Genomic DNA, 25331 nt, shown 5'->3' with positions numbered 1-25331 from the left:
CAATGTTAACTACAGTATAATGACCTTACACAAGACATCACCATTGGAGTTTAGTGAGGAAGAAAGCAGAGCACAGTAAAAGATAGCTGGTGATGTTGGAGTCTTACCTATGACACTCTTGGCAAAAGAGGACCTCTTGAGTGTTGCTAATCCCAGGTCTCCTATCTTGACGGAGCCTGTGGGCCCCGTAATGAAGATGTTGTCACACTTCAGGTCCCTGTGGATGATAGGCGGGGCCCTGGTGTGGAGGAAGTGAAGGCCCTTCAGGATCTGCCTACACCAGCTCCTCAGAACTTTGATCTTCATGACCTTGAAGCGCTTCAGATACCTACAGAACAGACATAGGGGTAAAGATGAACATCACACAACCATCCTCATCACATTACACCGATTTGGGTAACTAGGACCAACAATTGAATCACGATGATAGACTGGTGTTGAGGTCTGTGTGTGAAAGTGAGACTCACGTTTTGAGTGTTCCAGAGGTCATGAGCTCTGTGACCAGCACAATACACTTCCTGCCTTTAACAGGGGCCTCCCAAGAGTCGTAGAAGCGGACAATGTTGGGGTGCTGCAGCCCCTTCAGCATGCCCGCCTCCTCCTTGAACCGCTGGCGCTCCGACTTGGACAGCTTACGGTCCTACAGGGGGGGGGGGGGGGGGGGATCAATACAGTTGAGGGTCAATACAGTTGAAAAGGGTGGATTTAGCTTACATGCTTATATGAGAAATACTTTTTTACATGCAGGAGAGTCAAATAACAATGGGAACAGTAGCCTATTACTAGTATGCCAAAGTGAAAGCAGCTAGTCTACATTTTGGCAGTTATGCCGAGTGTTGTTCTTACAATAAAGAGAGTTTAGTGAGCTAAGCATTTGACAAGAGGACAAGTCTGCAAACATTTCCGTCAGTCAATGTTTTCTCTGGCGTGGGGCACTGACATGAGAGGAATGTGTGCAGCTTTGGCCTACTTTTCCACCAAACGAAAACAAAAGAGCCAAAGTGTGAGATGAATGTGAAGTGGATACATGTGAAAAACCTAATTTCCCCTGCCTACTAACCAACTCCCCTCAGTCTAACATCGCAAAGCATACAAAATGTCTTCAGTAGGGACGGGCGTTTTTCTTGGTCAGGTCATGTGGTCAGGAAAAACAGCTAAATCTACTGAGCAGACAAGACCAGCCTACCACAAAACACACAATACAGCTTCATGCATCTATTTGAAACAAGTGATTGCTGATAAAGAGTTCAAGTCAACATACAGATTAAGCAGACTACTACTACTCCTAGTGCACTCTAATACAAACACAGAATTCTAGCCTAAAGCACTGACAAAATATCAAATACAAGTCAAATACCTTCATGCATGTGTAGGCTAAAAGTCTTTACTCTATATGATAGCCAATCCCTACATTTTTGGACAAATATAAGAACCAACATTTTCTTCACTAAAAGAGTCCGCAAATAAATTGTTCTAACTAAAAAGTCACATTTTACAAAAGGCTTTTGTAAATACTAAAACGAGATTAAAAACGTCCAGAGTCGTTAGGCCAATAAGCCTCAGTCTCAGGGTTGCCACAAGTTGCCAGATATACTGCTGGACTGACCTACATTTGCACTGAGACCAGACCACAATATAAAACCTCAGTGCAATGATCTGGCAACCCAGCACTAGTCAACCAAGCCCAGAATAGAACCCCCTCAGTCAAAGACCTGGCACCCTGCCTGGTTGTCCAGGAAACACTCCCCATTGTTTGAGGAGAGCACAGAGGGAGAGAGAACTTTCTCAACAAAAGAACAATGAAACAGCACACTGCTCTGCAGTTAAAGAGGAACTGAGCTGTTCCAACTCTGAGGCTTAGGTCTGACTGATGAGAGTTGGGGACCGTTACTAGGGAGGGAGTTTTGGCAAACAGGAGACAGAGGGATGAGGATTCTTTGGAAACAAGGCAGCGTTTGTTGTAGGGGGGGACAGGGTTGAGGGGGGGGCAGAGTATATTTTAGTCGGAGGAGTGACCCTGAGCCTGGATGAGGGGGTGCTTGCTGTGCCCCCTGACCAACTGGCCTAGTTTCAGTATCTGCTGGGCCCGTGGTGTGGGCCAGTGGTTCCCCTTCCAATTTCTTTGCTCTTTCTTCAGTGCATGTGAAAACAGTCAAACAAAACATCCACGGCAGAATTCAATAGCTTCATTCTTTACCCCCCCGTTGCCCTTTTTCCCCTAATCCCAAACAGACCCCTCGCCCCTACACATTAGGGCTGGGCGGTATTGATGCACAGATCGTTTTGGGTTTTAACTTGACCTTCTATAACAGTATGTGAATGTTTGGTTTGTTAAATGTGATACTGTATATAAATGGATGGATACATGGTGTATCAGTCAAAGGTCTGGACACCTACTTATTCAAGCATTATTTTTTACTGTTCTCTAAAATGTAGCACAATAGTGACGAAATCAAAACTACGAAATAACACATGGGGGGAAAAAAGTGTTATTTTACATTTCAGGTTCTTCAAAGTAGCCAGTCTTTACACACACCTGGAATTCTCTCAACAAGCTTCAACTAGAATGATTTTCCAGCAGTCTTGAAAGAGTTCACATATATTCTGAGCACTTGTTGGCTGCTTTTCCTTTACTCTGCGGTCCAACTTATCCCAAACCAACTGAATTGGGTTGACGTCGGGTGATTGTTGCTCGCTCGCAACAGCAAGAGAGGTATCTAGCAACAGCATGCTAGCTAAATTGCCATAAATGCGCTTAATGCTTTTCGACCTGCACCCCAAATTAATATAGTTGGTTCAGAGTTTGTTTTGATATTTCAACCTGTGTGTTCTGATCACATCTGGTGGGTGGACAAAATCAAAATGCGAGCGATGGCACATTTAGGCAGCATGTTAGGCCTACACATGCATATACAAACACCTGCATACACAGTCTTTCTCTGAAAACACTATTGTTTTCATTTGTAAATGGGCACCATGCTGGCACAGAATGTTCTGGGTAATGGGTTGGGTAAATATTAGAGGTCGACCGATTAATCGGAATGGCAGATTAATTAGGACCGATTTCAGGTTTTCATAACAATTGGAAATCCGTATTTTTGGACCCCGATTTGGCCCCAATTTTTTTTACACCTTTATTTAACTGATGCGGAACATCAATCAGCGAAAATTTCAGAGTGCCACCTATAGTTTTCGATAAAACTCAAACTTTCATTAAAACACACATGCAAGGTACTGAATTAAAGCTACACTCGTTGTGAATCTAGCCACCAAGTCAGATTTGTAAAATGCTTTACGGCGAAAGCATGAGAAGCTATTACCTGATAGCATGCACCCCCCAATATACCTGAACGACACCTAAACAAAATATTTTGCGGTAGCCGGCGCTACACAAAAAGCAGAAATAAAATATAAAACATTCATTACCTTTGACGAGCTTCTTTGTTGGCACTCCTATATATCCCATAAACATCACAATTGGATATTTTTCCCGATTAAATCCATCATTGCATAGCCAAAATGTCATTTTATGAAGGCCGGTCTGATCCAGGAAAATTCCCCTTTACAAGACGCAACATCACTTTTTAAAATTACAAAAGTTGCCTATAAACTTTTACAAATCACTTCAAACTACTTTTCTAAACCAACTTTAGGTATTAATAAACGTTAATAATCTATCAAATTGATCACGGGGCGATCTGTATTCGATAGCAGCAAGTCTTGAAATCATCGTCCATGTTTTCACTTTCATAACATCCTGCGGTGCGCCCCAAGACAGGAAGTGCCTTTACGTCATCTCACCAAGGATAAAGAAGCCATGAAATGCCAGTACTGGCGACATCGTGTGGAAGCTGTAGGGATTCGAATCGGATCCTCATCTATTTTCCCTCGCCTTAAACAATACATTGACTGGCGGATGAATATTTTTGTGTTTTTGGTGAATAGTTTTCCCAGGCATTTTTACTCCTAAACATGTTCTGTTATATCCACAGACACAATTTAACCAGTTTTAGAGACTTCAGAGTGTTTTCTATACACACATACTTATCATATGCATATACTATATTCCTGGCATGAGTAGCAGGACTTTGAAATGTTGTGTGATTTTTAACAAAAAGCTGCGAAAATTTGCATCATCCCTAACAGGTTTTTAAGAACACATTCTTATTTTCAAGGAACGGTGGGTTAACTGCCTTGTTCAGGGGCAGAAAGACAGATTTCAGTTCAGTTAACTAGTCCAACACACTAATCTCATTGCACTCCACGAGGAGCCTGCCTGTTACGCGAATGCAGTAGAAGCCAAGGTAAGTTGCTAGCTAGCATTAAACTTATCTCATAAAAAACAATCCATCATAATCACAAGTTAACTACACATGGTTGATGATATTACTAGTTTATTTAGCATGTCCTGCGTTGCATATAATCGATGCAACGCAGGGGGATGATTTAACAAAAGCGCATTTGTGAAAGAAGCACAATCGTTGCACGACTGTACCTAACCATAAACACCAATGCCTTTCTTAAAATCAATACACAGAAGTATATATTTTTTAAACCTGCATATTTAGCTAAAAGAGATCCAGGTTAGCAGGCAATATTAACCAGGTGAAATTGTGTTACTTCTCTTGCGTTCATTGCACGGAGTCAGGGTATATGCAACAGTTTGGGCAGCCTGGCTCATTGCGAACTAATTTGCCAGAATTTTACGTAATTATAACATAACATTGAAGGTTGTACAATGTAGCAGGAATATTTAGACTTAGAGATGCCACCCATTAGATAAAGGCTCCGTATTACACTGAAATAATAAACGTTTTGTTTTCAAAATGATAGTTTCCGGATTCGACCATATTAATGACCAATGGCTCGTATTTCTGTGTGTTATGTTATAATTAAGTCTATGATTTGATAGAGCGATGGTAGGCAGCAGCAGGCTAGTAAGCATTCATTCAAACAGCACTTTCATGCGTTTTGCCAGCAGCTCTTCTCAATGCTTTAAGCATTAAGCGGTTTATGACTTCAAGCATATCAACTCCCAAGATTAGGCTGGTGTAATCGATGTGAAATGGCTAGCTAGTTAGCGGGGTACGCACGAATAGCATTTCAAACATCACTCGCTCTGAGACTTGGAGTAGTTGTTCCCCTTGCTCTGCAAGGGCCACGGCTTTTGTGGCGCGATGGTTAACGCTGCTTCGAGGGAGGCTGCTGTCGATGTGTTCCTGGTTCGAGCCCAGGTAGGGACGACGAGAGGGACGGAAGCTATACGGTTACACTGGCATTACTAAAGGGCCTATAAGAACATCCAATAGTCTAAAGTATATGAAATACAAATGGTAGAGAGAGAAATAGTCCTATAAATACTATATTAACTACAACCTAAAACTTCTTACCTTGGAATATTGAAGTCTCATGTTAAAAGGAACCACCAACTTTCATTTGTTCTCATGTTCTGAGCAAGGAACTTAAACGTTAGCTTTCTTACATGGCACATATTGCACTTTTGCTTTCTTCGGTTTCATTATTTGAGGCTAAATTGATTTTTATTGATGTATTATATTAAGTTATAATAAAAGTGTTCATTCAGTGTTGTTGTAATTGTCATTATTACAAATCTTAAAATATATATTTTTACACTGAGACATACGAGCAGAGACAGGATGTCGAGTGGTGACAGACTATGGTGCGTTACCACCACCAACAGCACGGATGGAGAAATGACATTTAGAATGAGAAGCTAGCCTACTAGCTAGAGGCTAGCTGGTAGTGCTAGCTTGCAGCAGAGATAAAAGGGGTTAGTTATCAGTATTAGGGATGTAATGATTCACCGATAAACACTTGAACTGGGGACTGATGCGTAAGATAAAAGTACACCAGTCTGCGGGAGCCCAAACCGATCCAAATATAGCATGCATTGGCCAAAAAACAATTCAAATGTTAAGAATTGTCGGTTCACTAATGTCTTTTATTCATATTGTTTCCCTTCATATCTGTAGTGATGGAATTGATGCGTCCTCTCCTTCAGTTCAGTAGCACATCAAACAAAAAAAGCATGTTACGGCATATTAGGGTTGGGCGGTATCCATATTGTGTCTGTGCATTCCCAGGATATACCATATTACCAGTAGTGCACACAAGGGGCGCAATTGTTTTTCCAAAAGAAAAAAAAACGCCACTTACCAGAATGCTAACAATGCAAAAAGTACTAAGGAACTCTCATAGTGGATGCTAGGAAAATGCTAACAAGCACATGCAAACCTTTACTACTAGGACAGGCAACCCAGCGCTTAAAGTTATGCAAGTATGTCAAAACGCAGTTTGCCACACACAACAAACATTAGATAGTTAACTTAATAGTTAAGAAATATAGCTGCAAACATTGGTAGTGAATTTCATACAAGTGTAACATGACCACCTGACTTAAGTCGCTCTGCAGGAGTGACTCACCTCACAAAGCTCACATTTTGCTTAGGGAGACTCTTTGTAAACAAACACTTGTGACTGGCTTAAACCTCTGTTTTAGGAAACTAGTACCAGAAAGCTTCATAATGAAAAATCTTTAACAATGAAACATTTGCTAGGACACAAGCTGACTACAGGTATCTATTTAAAAAGCACTAATATTCAAAGCCCTGAAAAAGTTACTTACTAGAATTTAAAAAATGTTAACACATACTAAGGAATCTTCATAGACAATGCTAACGAATTGCAAAAATCGCTGAAGTTGGAGACTTATCTCCCTCACCAACTTCAAACATCTGCTATCTGAGCAGCTAACCAATCGCTGCAGCTGTACAGTCTATCGGCAAATAGCCCACCCATTTTTACCTACCTCATCCCCATACTGTTTTTATTTATTTACTTTTCTGCTCTTTTGCACACCAATATCTCTAACTCTCTACATGACCATCTGATCATTTATCACTCCAGTGTTAATCTGCAAAATTTTTATTATTCACCTACCTCATGCCTTTTGCACACAATGTATAGACTCCCCCCCTTTTTTTCCTACTGTGTTATTGACTTGTTAATTATTTACTCCATGTGTAACTCTGTTGTCTGCTCACACTGCTATGCTTTATCTTGGCCAGGTCGCAGTTGCAAATGAGAACTTGTTCTCAACTAGCCTACCTGGTTAAATAAAGGTGAAATAAAAAATAAATACAAATAAAAAACTAAATTCTAACGAGCGCATTGAACATATTGAGTTTGACCTGAACTATACAAGTCAGTCAAAAACGCTACTCACAGTTTGCTGCACGCACAAAACAAAAACGTGCCAGCAAGTCTCTTTCACTTCTTCGATATAGGGGGCGCTCTTTTAATTTTTGGATAAAAAAACGTCCCCGTTTTTAAACAAGATATTTTGTCACGAAAAGATGCTCGACTATGCATATAATTGACATCTTTGGAAAGAAAACTCTGACGTTTCCAAATCGGCAAAGATATTATCTGTGAGTGCCACAGAAGTGATGCTACAGGCGAAACCAAGATTAAATTTCAAACAGGAAATGCCCCAGATTTTGAATGCGCTTTGTTCCAATGTCTTCTTATATGGCTGTGAATGCGCAAAGAATGAGCCTACACTTTGTCGTTTCCCCAAGGTGTCTGCAGCATTGTGACGTATTTGTAGGCATATCATTGGAAGATTGACCATAAGAGACTACATTTACCAGGTGCCCCGCTTGGTGTCCTCCGTTGCAATTATTGCGCAATCTCCAGCTGCGTGTATTTTACCATGTGGTTCAGAGGAGAAACCAAACTGCCACGAATGACTTATCATCGAATAGATATGTGAAAAACACCTTGAGGATTGATTCTAAACAACGTTTGCCATGTTTCTGTCGATGTTATGGCGTTAATTTGGAAAAAAGTTTGGCGTTGTTTGGCGTTGTAATGACTGAATTTTCTTAGCCAAACGTGATGAACAAAACCGAGCTATTTCTCCTACACAAATAATATTTGGGGGGAAAAAAATGAACATTTGCTATCTAACAGAGTCTCCTCATTGAAAACATCCGAAGTTCTTCAAAGGCAAATTATTTTATTTGAATGCTTTTCTTGTTTTTGTGAAAATGTTGCCTGCTGAATGCTATGCTAGCTATCAATACTCTTACCCAAATGCTTGTGTAGCTATGGTTGAAAAGCATATTTTGAAAATCTGAGATGACAGTGTTGTTAACAAAAGGCTAAGCTTGTGAGCCAATATATTTATTTAATTTCATTTGCGATTTTCATGAATAGTTAATGTTGCGTTATGGTAATGAGCTTGAGGCTATAATTACGCTCCCGGACACGGGATTGCTCGACGCAACAGGTTAAACAAGAGGGGAATTTCTGCTGGCACATGTTGCTACAGTAAGTGACTTAAAGCTCTTGTCAACGTGTGCTTGTGTAAAAAAAAACACACCACATGACTGGGGACTACCATAAACTACATAATAATGTGACAGATGAAATGAAGAACGCAATGTTCTTTATCTCTTAACGTATTGCATAAGTTGACTGCAGGTATTTTTTTTTTAAGTAGCTACAAATATTAAACTTAATTTTAAAAAACTTAAAAAAGACAGACGATATTGAAAAACCATCCTGTGTTTTTTTCAAAATACCCCAGTATACATAGTAGTGTGCGGGAGACAGCTAACGCCAACGGGAGGTAGGCCCGTCCCTGATCAAATAGGCTATTCACACATTTGCATTCAGATGGCAGAGGCTTTCACTATGACAAATAATAGGCTTTATTACTTTGACAAACAATGTCATTTTCTGGGCCATTGTTACCAAATACCCCGTAGAAAATTGTGTTTTACCGGAGTGAACGTAACTCACATCCAACTGCTGATTGGGGTTGTCAATCATTCAGGTTTTATTTAGATTGTTCAGGTTCACCACCATAAGAAGTAGTTTTGCTTTAAAAACAGTCAGTGTATTTGGCCATTTTAACTTGAACGGGGTCATTTAAAAGGACAGCAATATTTTTTGTGAGCTGCGCATGGTCATATTTATTGGTCAGAGCGGGAGAAGCTCTCCACGGTTTAAACTGTTCGTTTTTGATAAGGTAAAATCCAAAACTGTATTATATGAATTGGCTAAATGCCATGTTAATGTCTAAATATAAATATTGACATAATACATTTGAGGCAGTACTATCTGCAAAATGAGAAGTTAATCAGTAGGCGATTGTGTTTTCAAATAAAACGTGGGAGACAAAAAAGCATAAATTGCCACACACACACACACACTAACAGAGAGCCACTCAGCTTAGAGAAGTCATCTCAGACAGATCCAGCTGAGGCCCAGGGCCTGGTTGCATAAAACATCTTAATTGTTTACCTTAAAGCTGCACTATGCAACTTTTTGGGCAACCCAGCCAAATCCTCATATAAATCTCAGTTATAGATCTGTGATTCTCATTGAAAGCAGTAGATATTTTCTATGAGTGCTATTCAGATCCTTCCTGTTCTTAAGTTATATTTTTGTGTCTTTCACCTTCGGTTTTGTACACCAACTTCAAACAGCTGAAAATACTATATTATTGGTTATTGAAAAGATATTTCACAGTGGTTTAGATTGTACAATTTCTCTCTACACTAACAGGCTGACAGCACTCGCGTGTGCGAGCATTCCAAAATAAATGTAGAAATCTGTTATTCAATTATTGCACCCACACTGCTCACGCATGCCAACGAGCGTCTGCGTTGCCAAGGGCTACAATAGAAATCAGTTCTATTTCTGACGCAGATCGCGCTGCAAGCCCTCCCTCTCACATCTCCTCATTGGTTTATACAAGCAGGTACACACATGCCATCTCATCATTGGTTATACCCACGTGGGTGACTGAAAGACTAACGAGGTCAGTGGCTGTAATGCACCTAAATTTATGAAACTTGCCAATGGCAATATAAAGTCAAGAGAAGAAAAGGCCTAGAAGGAAGAGAGATGACTAGAAACGATTCAGTTTACCTTTTTATGTGTGGATTAATTGGCGGCGTAGAGGACCTTGTGCAACTCAATGTTTCTATCCCTGGACAAATTAGCTAGCAACAGCAAGCTAGCTAAATAGGACAAATTAGCTAGCAAGTGTAAGCTAACTAGCCATAAATGTTTAATGCTTTTAGACCTGTCCCCAAATTAATATAAATTGGTATAGAGTTTGTTTTGATATTTTAACCTGCGTTTCGTGATCACGTTTGGTGTGGGGGGACAAAATAAATTTACGCACAATGGCGCACCCGTGCAGCCGGTTTGGGTTCCATGTAAACATTGCTTGTTTTGTCACAAACAGAAATTGGGCAAACTATTTGTGGCGGAGTGATTTCTGCACATTGCACCTTTAAGGAAAATGTTCCCTTACCTAAGGGAATTGTTTGAAGGTGTTGCATAGAGCCCCTCAAACAGTTCTTTAGGTGAGGGCATAATTTAAGGGTTTCACGGTAGTTTGAAGGCCTGTATGGCAGAAAGAGTCTCGGGTGACAATAGAGATGACTTGATTCACTGGCTGAACATGTCAAAGATATGCATTTATTCATTAGATAATAAAACTTATTTTAGTAACTTTTTCAGAACTTGTTATTACTTTTGAGCACGTCAAGCTAATTGACTAGCTAGCTAGCTTTGTAGCCATTGAATGTGCACCTTCCATTGTTTAGCTAAGTACCTAACTAGCTGGGTGATGGATGTTTTACTTTTGAAACCAGGGCAGAGGCAAGCAACATTAGCCTCCACAAATGCTGTTAAAATGGATAAACTTATCTCGCTATATAAACTCAGCAAAAAAAAAGAAACCTCCCTTCTCCAGGACCCGGTCTTTCAAAAAAAAAAAATTCAACTTCACAGATAATTGTAAAGGGTTTAAACACTGTTTCCCATGCTTGTTCAATGAACATTAAACAATTAATGAACATCCACCTGTGGACAGGTCTTTAAGACACTAACAGCTTACAGACGGTAGGGAATTAAGGTCACAGTTATGAAAACTTAGAACACTAAAGAGGCTTTTCTACTGACTTTGAAAAACACCAAAAGAAAGATGCCCAGGGCCCCTGCTCATCTGCGTGAATGTGCCTTAGGCATGCTGCAAGGAGGCATGAGAACTGCAGATGTGGCCAGGGCAATAAATTGCAATGTCCGTACTGTGAGACGCCAAATACGGCGCTACTTGGAGACAGGACGGACAGCTGATTGTCCTCCCAGTGGCAGACCACATGTAACATCTGCACAGGATCGGTACATCCGAACGTCACACCTGCGGGACAGGTATAGGATGGCAACAACAACTGCCCGAGTTACAACAGGAACGCACAATCCCTCCATTAGTGCTCAGACTGTTCGAAATAGGCTGATAGAGGCTGGACTGAGGGCTTGTAGGCCTGTTGAAAGGAAGGTCCTCACCAGACATCACCGGCACCAACGTCGCCTATGGGCACAAACTCACCGTCGCTGGACCAGACAGGACTGGCAAAAAGAGCTCTTCACTGACGAGTCGCGGTTGTGTCTCACCAGGGGTGATTCGCGTTTATCGTCAAAGGAATGAGTGGTACACTGAGGCCTGTACTCTGGAGCGGGATCGATTTGGAGGAGAGGGTCCGTCATGGTCTGGGGCGGCAATCTCAACGCTGTATGTTACAGGGAAGACATCCTCCTCCCTCATGTGGTACCCTTCCTGTAGGCTCAATCCAGACATGACCCTATAAGCATGACAATGCTACTGCTCGTTCTGTGCGTGATTTCCTGTCTTGCAGGATCCAGCTCCAGAGTACAGGCCTCGGCGTACCACTCATTCCTTTGACGATAAACGCAAATGTTCTGCCATGGCCAGTGAAGAGCCCGGATCTCAATCCCATTGAGCACGTCTGGGACCTGTTGGATCGGAGGGTGAGTTCTAGGGCCATTCCCCCAAGAAATGTCTGGGAATTTGCAGGCGCCTTGGTGTAAGAGTGGGGTAACATCTCACAGCAAGAACTGGCAACATCTCACAGCAAGAACTGGCAACATCTCACAGCAAGAACTGGCAACATCTCACAGCAAGAACTGGCAAATCTATTTACACGTGTTAAGTTTGCTGAAAATAAACGCAGTTGACAGTGAGAGGACTTTTTTTTGCTGAGTTTATGTACTGAATTAAGCACTTAAGGGACCTCATGGGCAACATGAACATCTTCACTTAAATTGAAGAGGGAAAGTCACCTTAAAATGTTTTATGCAACTGACAACGTTAAAGAAATGAGAAAAGTAGGAAAATGTTTTATCCAGCTCCTGAGCTCCTATCAGCAGCAGATATGGATTTAAAATGGAAAATGAACGTGTTCATGCAAAAAGATTCACTGCATCAAACCGTATTGCATCAATTAATTTCCCTAATCAAACCGAATCACACCAAATAATTTCAAACTAAAGTATCGTTCTTGTCTCGGAGCCAATCAGTATCTTTTCTATTAGTAGTAGTAGCTAGCTAGTCAGTGTAGCCAATTCATCAAGGTCATAACACAAGAAGTGGTTGCTTTGTTGTAATTATTTTTGGCATTAACATTGTATTAAAAAAAAATATCAAAACGAAATTAATCCTGCACACACAGATTGGCTAGCCAAACATCCCAACTTCAACCACTACAATACTAACATAATTCCCTGGATCAGAGCACGGGCACCGACTAACACCCTGGAACTTATCCCAAGTTCAGGTTGCATGAGCACATAGCATCTGAGACCAAAAACACCATCTGATTCCAAAATTGTTAGACGCACACGCTTTGAGATTCGCAGACCAGGGGGGCCTCAGCCTGAATAATCTGCAGACTGTCGCTAAGGTCATAAACGCAGGTTATAGCAGTCACCACCAGAGGAGATGGCCAAGACCACCACAACATTAACACAGGTGCAATGGCTCCCTTCCAGCCCTACTTTCCTCCTTTCTTCTGCTAATTTCCTTCTAAAACTAGCAGGTGAAAATATATGACCACCTTCTCTCACAACAGTGGCGGTGAAGGAAGAGAGAAAATGCAAGGAAGCTAGTGGAGACTTGAGACACAGCCAACATCCTTCAAATGTCATTTGAAAGGTGTGCCAGCCAAAGGAAGGGACCTATAAAATACAGGAATAAAGCAGTAATAAATCCCCGGGTGGCAGGCAACAGCAGTAATGAATGACTAGACTGCAGTCATGAGTCACAGCAGCAGCTCTCAGTGTGTGTCTAAGACTGGGAATGAGTCAGCTCAATAAATAGCAATGTTGCCACTGCTGTATTTCAAGCCGATACCCTAGCATGGATAAGAAATAGCTAGCAGGTGTATGCCTTTTTTACTTCTTAACGAGGGGAGATTCCTGGCACAACAGTCAGCACTGGGCTGTCAAATGGCCCAGGTGCTGTGAGGCCGCTTTCACACAGAGCATTATGGATCCAGTCAAGCCCAGGCTTCCATGGAAGAGCACACACTGCTACCAGGCAAAGGCTGTCATAAATAACCTATGTAGTCTATAAATAGAGCAAGGAAAATTAGAAGGGTCTGTGCCCACTCTGAGGCCTGTCTCTGTCAGGTCTCTGCTCTGAGGATGACATTGGGGGAAAATACACTTAAAAGGGAGGCAGTTTCACTGGTCTGACTCAGGCCATACTGGCAACAGAGGCAGGGCACCTATTTTCCATCGATAGGACCGTTACACGTTTAATCAATTAGCCCTCACATAGATTTGGTGATACATTGATTGCATACTTGGCTGATGTTGTTTGGCTACAATCCATCAACTGTTACTTCCAATTGTGGTGTCCTCTATACATTTTACATGCATGTGTGGAGCTCCCTGGTGGCCACAGGGCATGACAGTAGAGGTCAGTGGTTCAGCATATACAGAGACGAGCAGTCAGCCAGGCTGAACTACAGTTGGACGAACAAAATGTTTAGCCGAGTTCCACAGGTCAGTGGAGGCTGGTAGAAAACTCACACATACACGTTAACCCCGTAACATATGTGGGTTAGTGAGTGCATGCATGTGGGTGTGTGCCCAGCGGCGTGCGGGTTAGGACGTCATTGTAAATAATAATTTTTTCTCAACTGACTAACTGTGTGTAGCAACTAGCGAGATTGTATGTGTGGAGAGCTGGTGTACGGCAGTAGGCTATATGGGGGGAGGGGGCGTTCTGGCTATATAGTGCCTAAATGGTACTGACACACGTGAGGTTGGCCAATGAATGACTGCTTTTGATTGTCAAGGCCCAGGAGCAAAGCTAATGATTGACACTGAAGATTTTTTGCTGACATATGGGGAAAAAAATATTCCCTAGAAGCTGTATTGAATGAATGAAGTACAAGCCAGCTAACCAGCTAGGAGAGGCTGAGCTCAGAGCAACAGTACAAGCCAGCTAACCAGCTAGGTGAGGCTGTTTGAGCTCAGAGCAACAGTACAAGCCAGCTAACCAGCTAGGAGAGGCTGAGCTCAGAGCAACAGTACAAGCCAGCTAACCAGCTAGGAGAGGCTGAGCTCAGCGCAACAGTACAAGCCAGCTAACCAGCTAGGTGAGGCTGATTGAGATTAGAGCAACAGTACAAGCCAGCTAACCAGCTAGGAGAGGCTGAGCTCAGAGCAACAGTACAAGCCGGCTAACCAGCTAGGAGAGGCTGTTTGAGCTCAGAGCAACAGTACAAGCCAGCTAACCAGCTAGGAGAGGCTGTTTGAGCTCAGAGCAACAGTACAAGCCAGCTAACCAGCTAGGAGAGGCTGTTTGAGCTCAGAGCAACAGTACAAGCCAGCTAACCAGCTAGGAGAGGCTGTTTGAGCTCAGAGCAACAGTACAAGCCAGCTAACCAGCTAGGAGAGGCTGTTTGAGCTCAGAGCAACAGTACAAGCCAGCTAGGTGAGGAGCAACAAGCTCATACAGATCTGCTTATCCTCCTGATCACATTAGATTGAGCGTTTTCTTTGGTTCACACAAAACATAAGAGCTACAGCAAAGCTTCAGTCTTCCCCTCTTTATCCATTAGATTAAGATTTAAAAAACAAGAACTGTCTTTGTACAGAGAAGCCTCTAGAAATCTCTAGTCTAAATCACATCAGATCACACTAACAGAGTTAGCCAGAAGCCAGCCAGAAATCCTGCTTGTACGAACCTCGGAAATGGCTAATCTCGTTAAAACAACATTGCGGGTTGGAAAATAACCCTTCAATTCTGGCACAGAATGGTTTCCTAATTCCACAGTGGTCAGCTTTCTAATACAATAGTTGGCATCTAACGAGTGTTCTGGCACAAAATGGCTACTTTGTGTGTCACTGGCCGCAATGGAAGAAACACATTGGTTTTGCCATGTGAATGGATGGGATGTTAAGCCTTCATTGGCCAAACCAAAAATCAAATATAGTCCTCCAATGAAAGATGACCCCTCCATAACATTTTAAACCCATATATGGGTTAACAGCTATGGATGCAAAAGTCTATGGGAGGGGTCACTCATCTCCACATAGTGATTGACTGAAGGGAATTTCAGAGGATCATATTACAGACCATCGAACCCATATGGTCCAGAATGGCAGAACAGTTGCTCCAACATAGCTCTGGAATGCCATTGAAGAGCAGTCAGGAGGAGAGACAAGGAGAGGCCACTAGAATTCTATGGGGAACATAGCCTGACCAGCTGGCATCGTGGCAGTCCCTAGATTATACCAGCTCTGAGCCAGGCTGGCAACCTTCTGCACCAGGCCTTCTGAAGGATGCCTGCCTCACAGTTCTCCTGCTCAGCTTTCTATGCTGGAGCTCAGCCAAATGAGGACGGGAGGGGGGATGACATGCTTCATTGAGGCCGGGTGAGAGGGGAGTCTCTTAAATGTATTCGTCTCTTCCTCCCCCCTCCTGTGAGGTGACCTACTTATTGTTCAAACATGCCTGCAATGTGAGATCCGAATGAGACAGAGGGTGTGTGCGCGCACGGGTGGGTGGAAGATTCAACGTTTTTAACCAGACCATATGGCTTCCAGATTGAAAGTATCAAGGGGCCATTCCATTAACATTTTGTTAGTTGTTTTAACACTAAAACAAGATTTAAGAGCTTTATGTGGGGAAACTTGTCAAATGTGTTGTGGCTGGAGTTGTGCTGTTGCATTCAAATGCTTCCAGCTTCATCTCACACTTCCGTAGAGCAAGCAATAGCAAGTCCGATTAACATATGTGCTGATGAACACAGATCAACAAGCTCTTCCCACTAAGACAGGTTCCTGCCTGAGTCTGATTAATTTATCAATATCCTAAACAACCTACAGATACATCAGGGAACGCATTTCAACATAATCACTTTCATAACGAGGGTTGTCACGGTACCAGTATCGCGATACTCAGAGGTATTGTGGCAAGGTAACAAAACATGAAGCAGACTGAATTTCCTGAGGAAAACAGCACTAATGTTGGAAACTAGCAGCCTTATGTTGTCACCCAGAATCACATTTATTCTCCAATCTATAGCACACATAAATAGGTACAAGTAGGTTCAGTCTGATTTGCATTTTCCTTTTTGCCAATGAAAATCAAGTCTCGTAGTATCGGGATACTGGTATCCAGACAACCCTAGACATAACTTGTACACAATGTACATTGACTACAATAACAGTTGGGCAATCTTTTTTGCCTTGGCTTTTTTATCAGCATTACACTGTGTGTGTGTGTGTGTGTGTGTGTGTGTGTGTGTGTGTGTGTGTGTGTGTGTGTGTGTGTGTGTGTGTGTGTGTGTGGTGTAGAATAGTTAAATCCATGTTACAAATCCCTTTTGGCCCGACAGTCTTGGGGGGATGGTAATGAGACCCGTAACATAACTCAGGCAAATTATAATAGTGGCAAAGTAAAAGTGTGAACGAAATAACCAGGACAACTGAAATCTACCGTCAAACTCGAGGTTTATTTGAAAACACACGGTAATGGGGGGGGGGGGGGGGGGGGGGGTCCGCCCAGTTCCAAAAATACAGTGGGTGGTCCGCCCAATTCTAACTAGTGTATTTAACAAAGTCTACCTACGGGTAGTGTATGCCCATGGGCGACTTGTCTTGGTTTCCCCTTTTCCCACCAGCAAACAAACACCATAACCAAAAACAATACTCACAGGTGATGACAAAGTGCTATGGAGGTGCTCAAACAAAAAAATTGCTCAATACATAAAGAGAGTGAAACAGAGAGATCTACAGACATGGCATTTACAGAGAGATTGAGCTCTAGAGCAAACAACTCACAGGGTTTTTAAACCAAGGGAAAGGAACTGTGATTGGGTGGGAAACAGGAGGAGGTGTGTCTTCTGATTGATGATTGATTGTTGACTGATTGGGAGAAGGGGAGAAAAGAAACACACAGGATACTTGTATCCATAACAATCCACAAGAATTGTGCTGTCGGTCAAATACTAAAACGCACTGTCCCTTTCATGTCTGTCTGACCACACATGCTTAAGATAGACAACAGGGAAATCAATACACATGGAGCAGCAACAGCTTTGCTTCAATAACCAAGGTACTGTAGCCCAGCCAGATCAGATAGGACTCAAAAGGCTCTTGGCACTAACATGCAGTAAAACAATAAGTTGAAACCTGACTGGTCCCATGCCAGTGAAGAGCAGTGTATTTAATACTGTAATGACTTTGGTCCACAGAGACATGGGTGGACTGGGTTACAGGTAGGGAGGGGGGGGGGGGGGGGGGGAGAAAAGCAGCACGTAGTTTTGCATGGGTCAATAGAATGTTTCGTAGACATCTTTCTTGGGATTTTACATTCAAATCATATCACATTTTATTGGTCACATACACATGGTTAGCAGATGTTAACGCGAGTGAAGCTTAGTGCTTGTGCTTCTAGTTCCAACAAAGCAGTAATATCTAACAAGTAATCTAACAAATTCACAACAACTACGTAATACACACAAATAGAAAGGAATGAATAAGAAAATGTACACAAATATATGGATGATCGATGGCCGTGCGGCATAGGCAAGATGCAGATGGTATAGTATACAGTATACAGTATATACACATATGAGATATGTAAACATTAAAGTGGCGTTATTTAAAGTGACTAGTGATACCGTTATGAAGTCCATTTATTAAAGCAGCCAGAGATTTGAGTCTATGTTGGCAGCAGCCTCTGTTAGTGGTTGCTGTCTAGCAGTTTGATGGCCTTGAGATAGAAGTGGATTTTCAGTCCCAGCTTTGATGCACCTGTACTGACCTCACCTTCTGGATGGTAGCGGTGTGAACAGGCAGTGGCTCAGGTGGCCTTCCTGTGACTTTGGGTGCTGTAGGTGTCATGGAGGGCAGGTAGTTTGCCCCCGGTGATGCGTTATGCTGACCTCCCTTACCATGTGGAGAGCCTTGCGGTTGAGGGCGGTGCAGTTGCCGTACCAGACGGTGATACAGCTCGACAGAATGCTCTTGATTGTGCATCTGTAAAAGTATGTCAGGGTTTTAAGTGACAAGCTAAAATCCTTCAGCCTTCTGAGGTTGAAGAGGCGCTATTGCGCCTTCTTCACCACGCTGTCTGTGCACCATTTCAGTTTGTCCGTGATGTGTACGCCTAGGAACTTAAAACTTCCCAGCTTCTCCACTACTGTCCCGTCGATGTGGATAGGGGGGTGCTACCTCTGCTGTTTCCTGAAGTCCACGATCATCTCCTTTATTTAGTTGACATTGAGTGAAGTTATTTTCCTGGCACTAAACTCCCAGAGCCCTCACCTCCTCCCTGTAGCCTGTCTCGTCGTTGTTGGTAATCAAGCCTACTACTGTAGTGTTGTCTGCAAACTTGATTGAGTTGGAAGCGTGCATGGCCACGCAGTCGTGGGTGAACAGGGAGTACAGGAGGGGGCTGAGACGCACCCTTGTGGGGCCCCAGTGTTGAGTATCAGCGGGGTGGAGATGTTTCCTACCCTCACCACCTGGGGGTGGCCCGTCAGAAAGTCCAGGACCCAGTTACACAGGGCGGGGTCGAGACCCAGGGCCTCAAGCTTAATGACAAGTTGAGGGTACTATGGTGTTAAATGCTGAGCTGTAGTCAATGGACAGCATTCTTTCAAAGATATTCCTCTTGTTCAGATGGGTTAGGCCAGTGTGATGACGATTGCATCGTCAGTGGACTTATTGGGGCGGTAGGCAAATTAGAGTGGGTCTAGGGTATCATGGAATTAGAAGGTTTGTGGTTGACCACAATGCTCCCTTCAGACTTCCACAAAAGAAGAAATATGAGCCCGGGCAGAGAAGCGAGAGATTGAACTTCACTCAACTTTCTACAGTTTTCCCATTTAGTTAACATTATCAATGGTTCGCTCTACTGTGGAAATTGTGATCAAATCAACACATTAGCCACATCCAATGTAATATACTGAAACAAAACAAGCTATGCAAGATTTAATATGTAAAACCGTGCAAGAAATGTTCTTGGAATAGGATTCTATTGCATTGACAGGCACGACTCACTCTACACAGACCGGTCCACCATAACCAATCAGAGCTGCAGTAGGCCTATATGCAAATAGCCAGTGTCATACACGGATCTGTGCAATTCAGTTTGAACTGAACTGTGTTGAGGCGACAGTATGAGCGGTCGCGAGTAGATCCGCACGGTTTGATATCAAAGTGAGAGCTGTATGTAGCCACCTGTGCACATTTATTCATATTCTTTCCTAGTTAGTGAGTTATCGGCCCAATTATAGCTCATTTGTAGTCAATGGGGGAATGGTTGCTTCCAACAGGAGCACAAAATGTGAGCATTTCTAGCAATCTTTGAAAAGCGAATCAGGTATAAGGGATTTTTGGTGTCTTAAAGGGGTAGTGTTGCATTTTGAGACAGCCTTGAATAAGCTAAGTACCCAATAGACAGAGAGTAGCATAATTTGTCTCATTCTCTGTCACAATGGTATGAGAACAATGACTTATTACGTAAAGTGGTTTCTAGCATCAATCCACATTTTCAGTCACCTTGTCTGAAAGACAAGTGGATAAACAGGTTTATGTCAAGCCCTGCAAGTCTCATGGAATGTAGACATTGAACACCACACATTGGCTGCTACTGTAGGCTGAATGACAGAACAGCCATTTCCATGTTAAAATGTTATGGGATGCATTTTCCTCCACTCTTTTTGATTATAGGACGACTCTGGTAGGCCTACATTTTGATCAAACAGCCACAGTAGCCTACTGGGCCACTGTTAAAACTAATTAAGCGGGTACAGCGTCCGTGTTCACAGTAAACGCGCACCAGAGGTTGAACAGAATTTTCAAAACTTTGAAATTGCTGCTAAGCTGATTTTTTTTTTTTGCGAACATTGGATGACTACACACTCCAAAGCCTGTGGGTTGATAAATGGAAAGCAGATCTGAAAATAAGCTCAAAAAAATAAAGGGAACACTAAAATAACATCCTAGATGTGAATGAATGAAATATTCTAATTAAATACTTTCTCTACACAGTTGAATGTGCTGACAACAAAATCACACAAAAATGATCAATGGAAATCAAATTTATCAATACACGGAGGTCTGGATTTGGAGTCACACTCAAAATTAAAGTAGAAAAACACACTTCAGGCTGATCCAACGTTGATGTAATGTCCTTAAAACAAGTCAAAATGAGGCTCAGTAGTGTGTGTGGCCTCCACGTGCCTGTATGACCTCCCTACAACGCCTGGGCATGCTCCTGATGAGGTGGCGGATGGTCTCCTGAGGGATCTCCTCCCAGACCTGGACTAAAGCATCCGCCAACTCCTGGACAGTCTGTGGTGCAATGTGTTATTGGTAGATGGAGCGAGAAATTATGTCCCAGATGTGCTCAATTGGATTCAGGTCTGGGGAACGGGCGGGCCAGTCCATAGCATCAATGCCATCCTTTTGCAGGAACTGCTGACACACTCCAGCCACATGAGGTCTAGCATTGTCTTGCATTAGGAGGAATCCAGGGCCAACCACACCAGCATATGTTCTCACAAGGGGTCTGAGGATCTCATTTCGGTACCTAATGGCAGTCAGGCTACCTCTGGCGAGCACATGGAGGGCTGTGCTGCCCCCCAAAGAAATGCCACCCCACACCATGACTGACCCACCGCCAAAGCGGTCATGCTGGAGGATGTTGCAGGCAGCAGAACGTTCTCCACAGCGTCTCCAGACTGTCACGTGCTCAGTGTGAACCTGCTTTCATCTGTGAAGAGCGCAGGGCGCCAGTGGCGAATTTGCAAATCTTGGTGTTCTCTGGCAAATGCCACCTGTGGGCGTTGGGCCCTCATACCACCCTCATGGAGTCTGTTTCTGACTGTTTGAGCAGACACATGCACATTCGTGCCCTGCTGGAGGTCATTTTGCAGGGCTCTGGCAGTGCTCCTCCTGCTCCTCCTTGCACAAAGGCGGAGGTAGCGGTCCTGCTGCTGGGTTGTTGCCCTCCTCCACGTCTCCTGATGTACTGGCCTGTCTCCTGGTAGCGTCTCCATGCTCCTTTATTGGGGGTGTCTTGCTAAATGTCTATAATTTCCACCTGTTGTCTATTCCATTTGCACAACAGCATGTGAAATGTATTGTCAATCAGTGTTGCTTCCTAAGTGGACAGTTTGATTTCACAGAAGTGTGATTGATTTGGAGTTACATTGTGTTGTTTAAGTGTTCCCTTTATTTTTTTGAGCAGTGTATACAGTTGAAGTAGGAAGTTCACATACACTTAGGTTGGAGTCATTAAAACTAGTTTTTCAACCACTCCACAAATTTTGGCAAGTTGGTTAGGACATCTACTTTGTGCATGACAAGTAATTTTTCCAACAATTGTTTACAGACAGATTATTTCACTTAATCACAATTCCAGTGGGTCAGAAATGTACATACACTAAGTTGACTGTGCCTCTCAACAGCTTGGAAAATTCCAGAAAATTAAGTCATGTCTTTAGAAGATTCTGAAAGGCTAATTGACAAAATTTGATCAATTGGAGGTGTACCTGTGAATGTATTTCAAGGCCTACCTTCAAACATCTGTGCAAACATCAAACATCTTCAAACATCATGGGAAAATCAAAAGAAATCAGCCAAGATCTCAGGAAAAAAATTGTAGACCTCCACAAGTCTGGTTCATTCTTGGGAGCAATTTCCAAACGCCTGAAGGTACCACATTGGTCTGTACAAACAATAGTACGCAAGTATACACACCATGGGACCACGTAGCCGTCATTGAGGAAGGAGACTCGTTCAGTCTCCTTTAGATGAACGTACTTTGTGGCGAAAAGTGCAAATCAATCCCAGAACAACAACAAAGGACCTTGTGAAGACGCTGGAGGAAACGGGTACAAAAGTATCTATATCCACAGTAAAACAAATCCTATACTGACATAACCTGAAAGGCCGATCAGCAAGGAAGAATCCACTGCTCCATCGACCATCTAAAAGTAACTATTGCCTCTTCCTCTCTGCAATCAGAGGGCTGTCTGTCGATTAGGATTGCAAAGGGTCAGAATGTTAAGCACTGGAATTTTGCTTAAATTCAACAAAAAAAAGTTCTTATAAACAGTGAACCTTTTTTTGTGGGATACACAAGGCAATTCTAGGTCTTGTGGGATAATTTGGTTAAACTATCACCAATTCAATGAAATGTCAAATCTCTGCATGCACAGTGTATTCTTCCATCACATGGGCAGTGCACTCTTCCATCACATGTACAGCTGATTCTCAAGATCTTGCACACTAATGAGCCCATACTACTACACTGTCTGGACCAAGGACTACATGCTTTCTGGTAAGTTTTGATTACAATACTGGGTGGAGTGAATATATTTGATATAAAACACCTGTTTTTTAACTAGTAAATAGTAGCCTACAGCAAAGTGAACTTGTTAACCATTTCTGCTAGTTAGTTTTTGCTCCCATGTGGGTTTTAGCTTGCTTGAGCCTGCTAACTGAAATGTTAATTCACCTGTTTCCATACAGGTTTCATTTTAAAACATTTATCTTACAAAAGGAGTTTAATCTAACTGCTTAAATATTTATCTGTACATGGAATTGTATTTGTTGTTTTTTTTTTAAATTAATTTCCCCCTAATCTTTACAGGAAAATGCCACGGGCACCATCTGATGTGTGGAGACATTTCACTGCAGCTAATGAAGAAGGAAAAGCTGTGTACATTTGCAAATACTGTGCCAAATCATATGTGAAGAATGTAACAAAGATGCAGAATCATCTGGCCAAGTGCATAAAGTTTCCTCCAATACTCACAACAAGCGACCTCTGACTAAAGTCCCTCTACTTCTATTTGAGGTGAAAATTATGAATCAGACACCTTATCGATAGCAACAGCTCATGGTCCTCGTGGAATCAGAAGTTATTTTGACTCAATGGAGGAATGTAGTCAGAGAAATGCTGATGAATGTCTTGCTCGAGCTGTGTATGCAACCGGTTCACCTCTGATGCTCACAGGCAATGTGTATTGGAAGAGATTTCTGAACGTTCTTCGCCCAGCATACACCCCTCCAGCCAGACATGCTTTATCTAATCATTTGCTGGATACAGAGTTCAAGAGTTCAAGTGAAAGTCAAGCAAATCATAGAGAAAGCAGACTGTATTGCAATCATCTCTGATGTGTGGTCAAATGTTTGTGGGCAAGGAACAATTAACTTAATCATATCTACCCCTCAACCAGTATTCTACAAAAGCACAAGGGACAACAGACAACAGTCTCTACATTGCAGATGAGCTGAAGGCAGTTATCAATGACCTTGGACCACAGAATGTGTTTGCACTGGTTACAGACAATGCTGCGAACATGAAGACTGCTTGGTCTAAAGTGGAGGAGTCCTACCCTCACATCACAACCATTGGCTGTGCTGCTCATGAATTGTATCTGCTCCTCAACGACATCATGGCACTGAAAACAATTGATACACTCTACAAGAGAGCCAAGGAAATGGTTAGATATGTGAAGGGTCATCAAGTTATAGCAGCAATCTACCTCACCAAGCAAAGTGAGAGAAGAATAAGAGCACCACATTTAAGCTGCCCAGCAATGGCTGTTGGGGTGGTGTTGTCATGTTTGACAGTCTCCTGAAGGAGTATCTCCAAGAAATGGCCAAATCACAGTCTGCCGATATGGACAGCCCCATCAAGAGGATCCTCCTGGATGATGTATTTTGTGGTAAGCAGCCCAAAACCTATAGCAGTAGTCATTGCACGGATTGTGGGAGACAATGTCATCCTGTCTGATGTTCAGACTCTGCTTGCAGATGTAAGAGAAGAAATCTGTACTGCCCTGCCCACTTCACCGTTGCTCCAAGCAGAGGAAACTGCAGTTCTGAAATACATCAAAAAGCATGAAGACTTCTGCCTGAAGCCCATACACGCCGCAGCATACGTTGGACCCCAAGCATGCTGGCAAGAGCATCCTGTCTGGTGCAGAGATCAACAAGGTGGTGTCATCACTGCCATGTCTTGCTACCTTGGCCTGGATGAGGACAAGGTTCTTGGCAGTCTGGCGAAATACACTTCCAAGCAAGAGCTTTGGGATGGAGATGCAATATGGCAGTCGTGTCAACATATCTCATCAGCCACCTGGTGCAAGGGACTTTGTGGATCTGAGGCTCTTTCCCCTATTGCCTCAATCATCCTCCAAATCCCACTAACATCAGCCACCTCAGAGCGCAACTGGTCCTTGTTGGGGAACACACGCACACAAAAAAAAAGCACACAACAGGCTGACCAATACAAGGGTTGAAAAATGGGTGGCCATCTGGGCAATTGAGGCTTTTTGAGCCTGACAACGAGCCACCAACTTGGTTGAAAAGTGACAGTGAAGATAAGGCCTCAGACTCTGATGTTCAAGAGGTGGACATTGAGGAGGTCCAGGGAGAAGACATGGAAGCCTGAGAGGAAGATAGTCTAGAAACTAAAGCTTTGGTTATAATTTTACAGATGCATGTTGAAAACGTTTTTGGGAAATGCGATGGATCATTGGGGGATCATTCAATATTCCCTTTAGTTGTTCAGTGAAATCAGCCCATGTGAAGTCTACTCTAATTAAAAATTCAATTCATAACAACATTTATTTTCTTTTATTTTTTTAAGGATTTAATCATTTGCAATAATGTCTCCCTATGATTAGGTCAAATGTTTATGTTTTTGTCTCCATATATGATAAAAATACCTAATGCAAAAAACATCTACATTTAAAATGGAATATTAATTTGCATATATTCCCGTCAATTCCCACGGTAAGTTTCCACCTCTGAATATTCCCCAAAATGTGCAACCCTATCGCTGATCGAATGCGGGAATTGAATTGGTCTAAAGACAAGAGCAAAGATCTCTCATCCGAGTGAAAGTACAAAATTAGTCAGAAGCTGAGCAGAAATTACAATAA

General features: G+C 42.6%; 1 protein-coding gene across 1 annotated transcript in view; it reads right to left on the bottom strand.

Annotated features, from left to right (window-relative positions):
• Positions 1 to 25331, bottom strand: part of LOC124041505 (serine/threonine-protein kinase WNK1-like) — a 68244-nt gene that overhangs the window by 27444 nt on the left and 15469 nt on the right. The window contains exons 3-4 of the mRNA XM_046359219.1: positions 468 to 640; positions 108 to 328 (exon numbers count right to left, since the gene is read on the bottom strand). Of these exons, the coding sequence (XP_046215175.1) occupies positions 108 to 328; positions 468 to 640 (394 nt within the window). The remainder of the gene's footprint in view (positions 1 to 107; positions 329 to 467; positions 641 to 25331) is intronic.

Source organism: Oncorhynchus gorbuscha, linkage group LG01 (genome assembly GCF_021184085.1).
Source record: "Oncorhynchus gorbuscha isolate QuinsamMale2020 ecotype Even-year linkage group LG01, OgorEven_v1.0, whole genome shotgun sequence".
NCBI classification, from domain to species: Eukaryota; Metazoa; Chordata; class Actinopteri; order Salmoniformes; family Salmonidae; genus Oncorhynchus; species Oncorhynchus gorbuscha.
The sequence above is the reverse complement of the archived record's forward strand: the minus strand, read 5'-3'. Positions and strand labels throughout refer to the sequence as shown.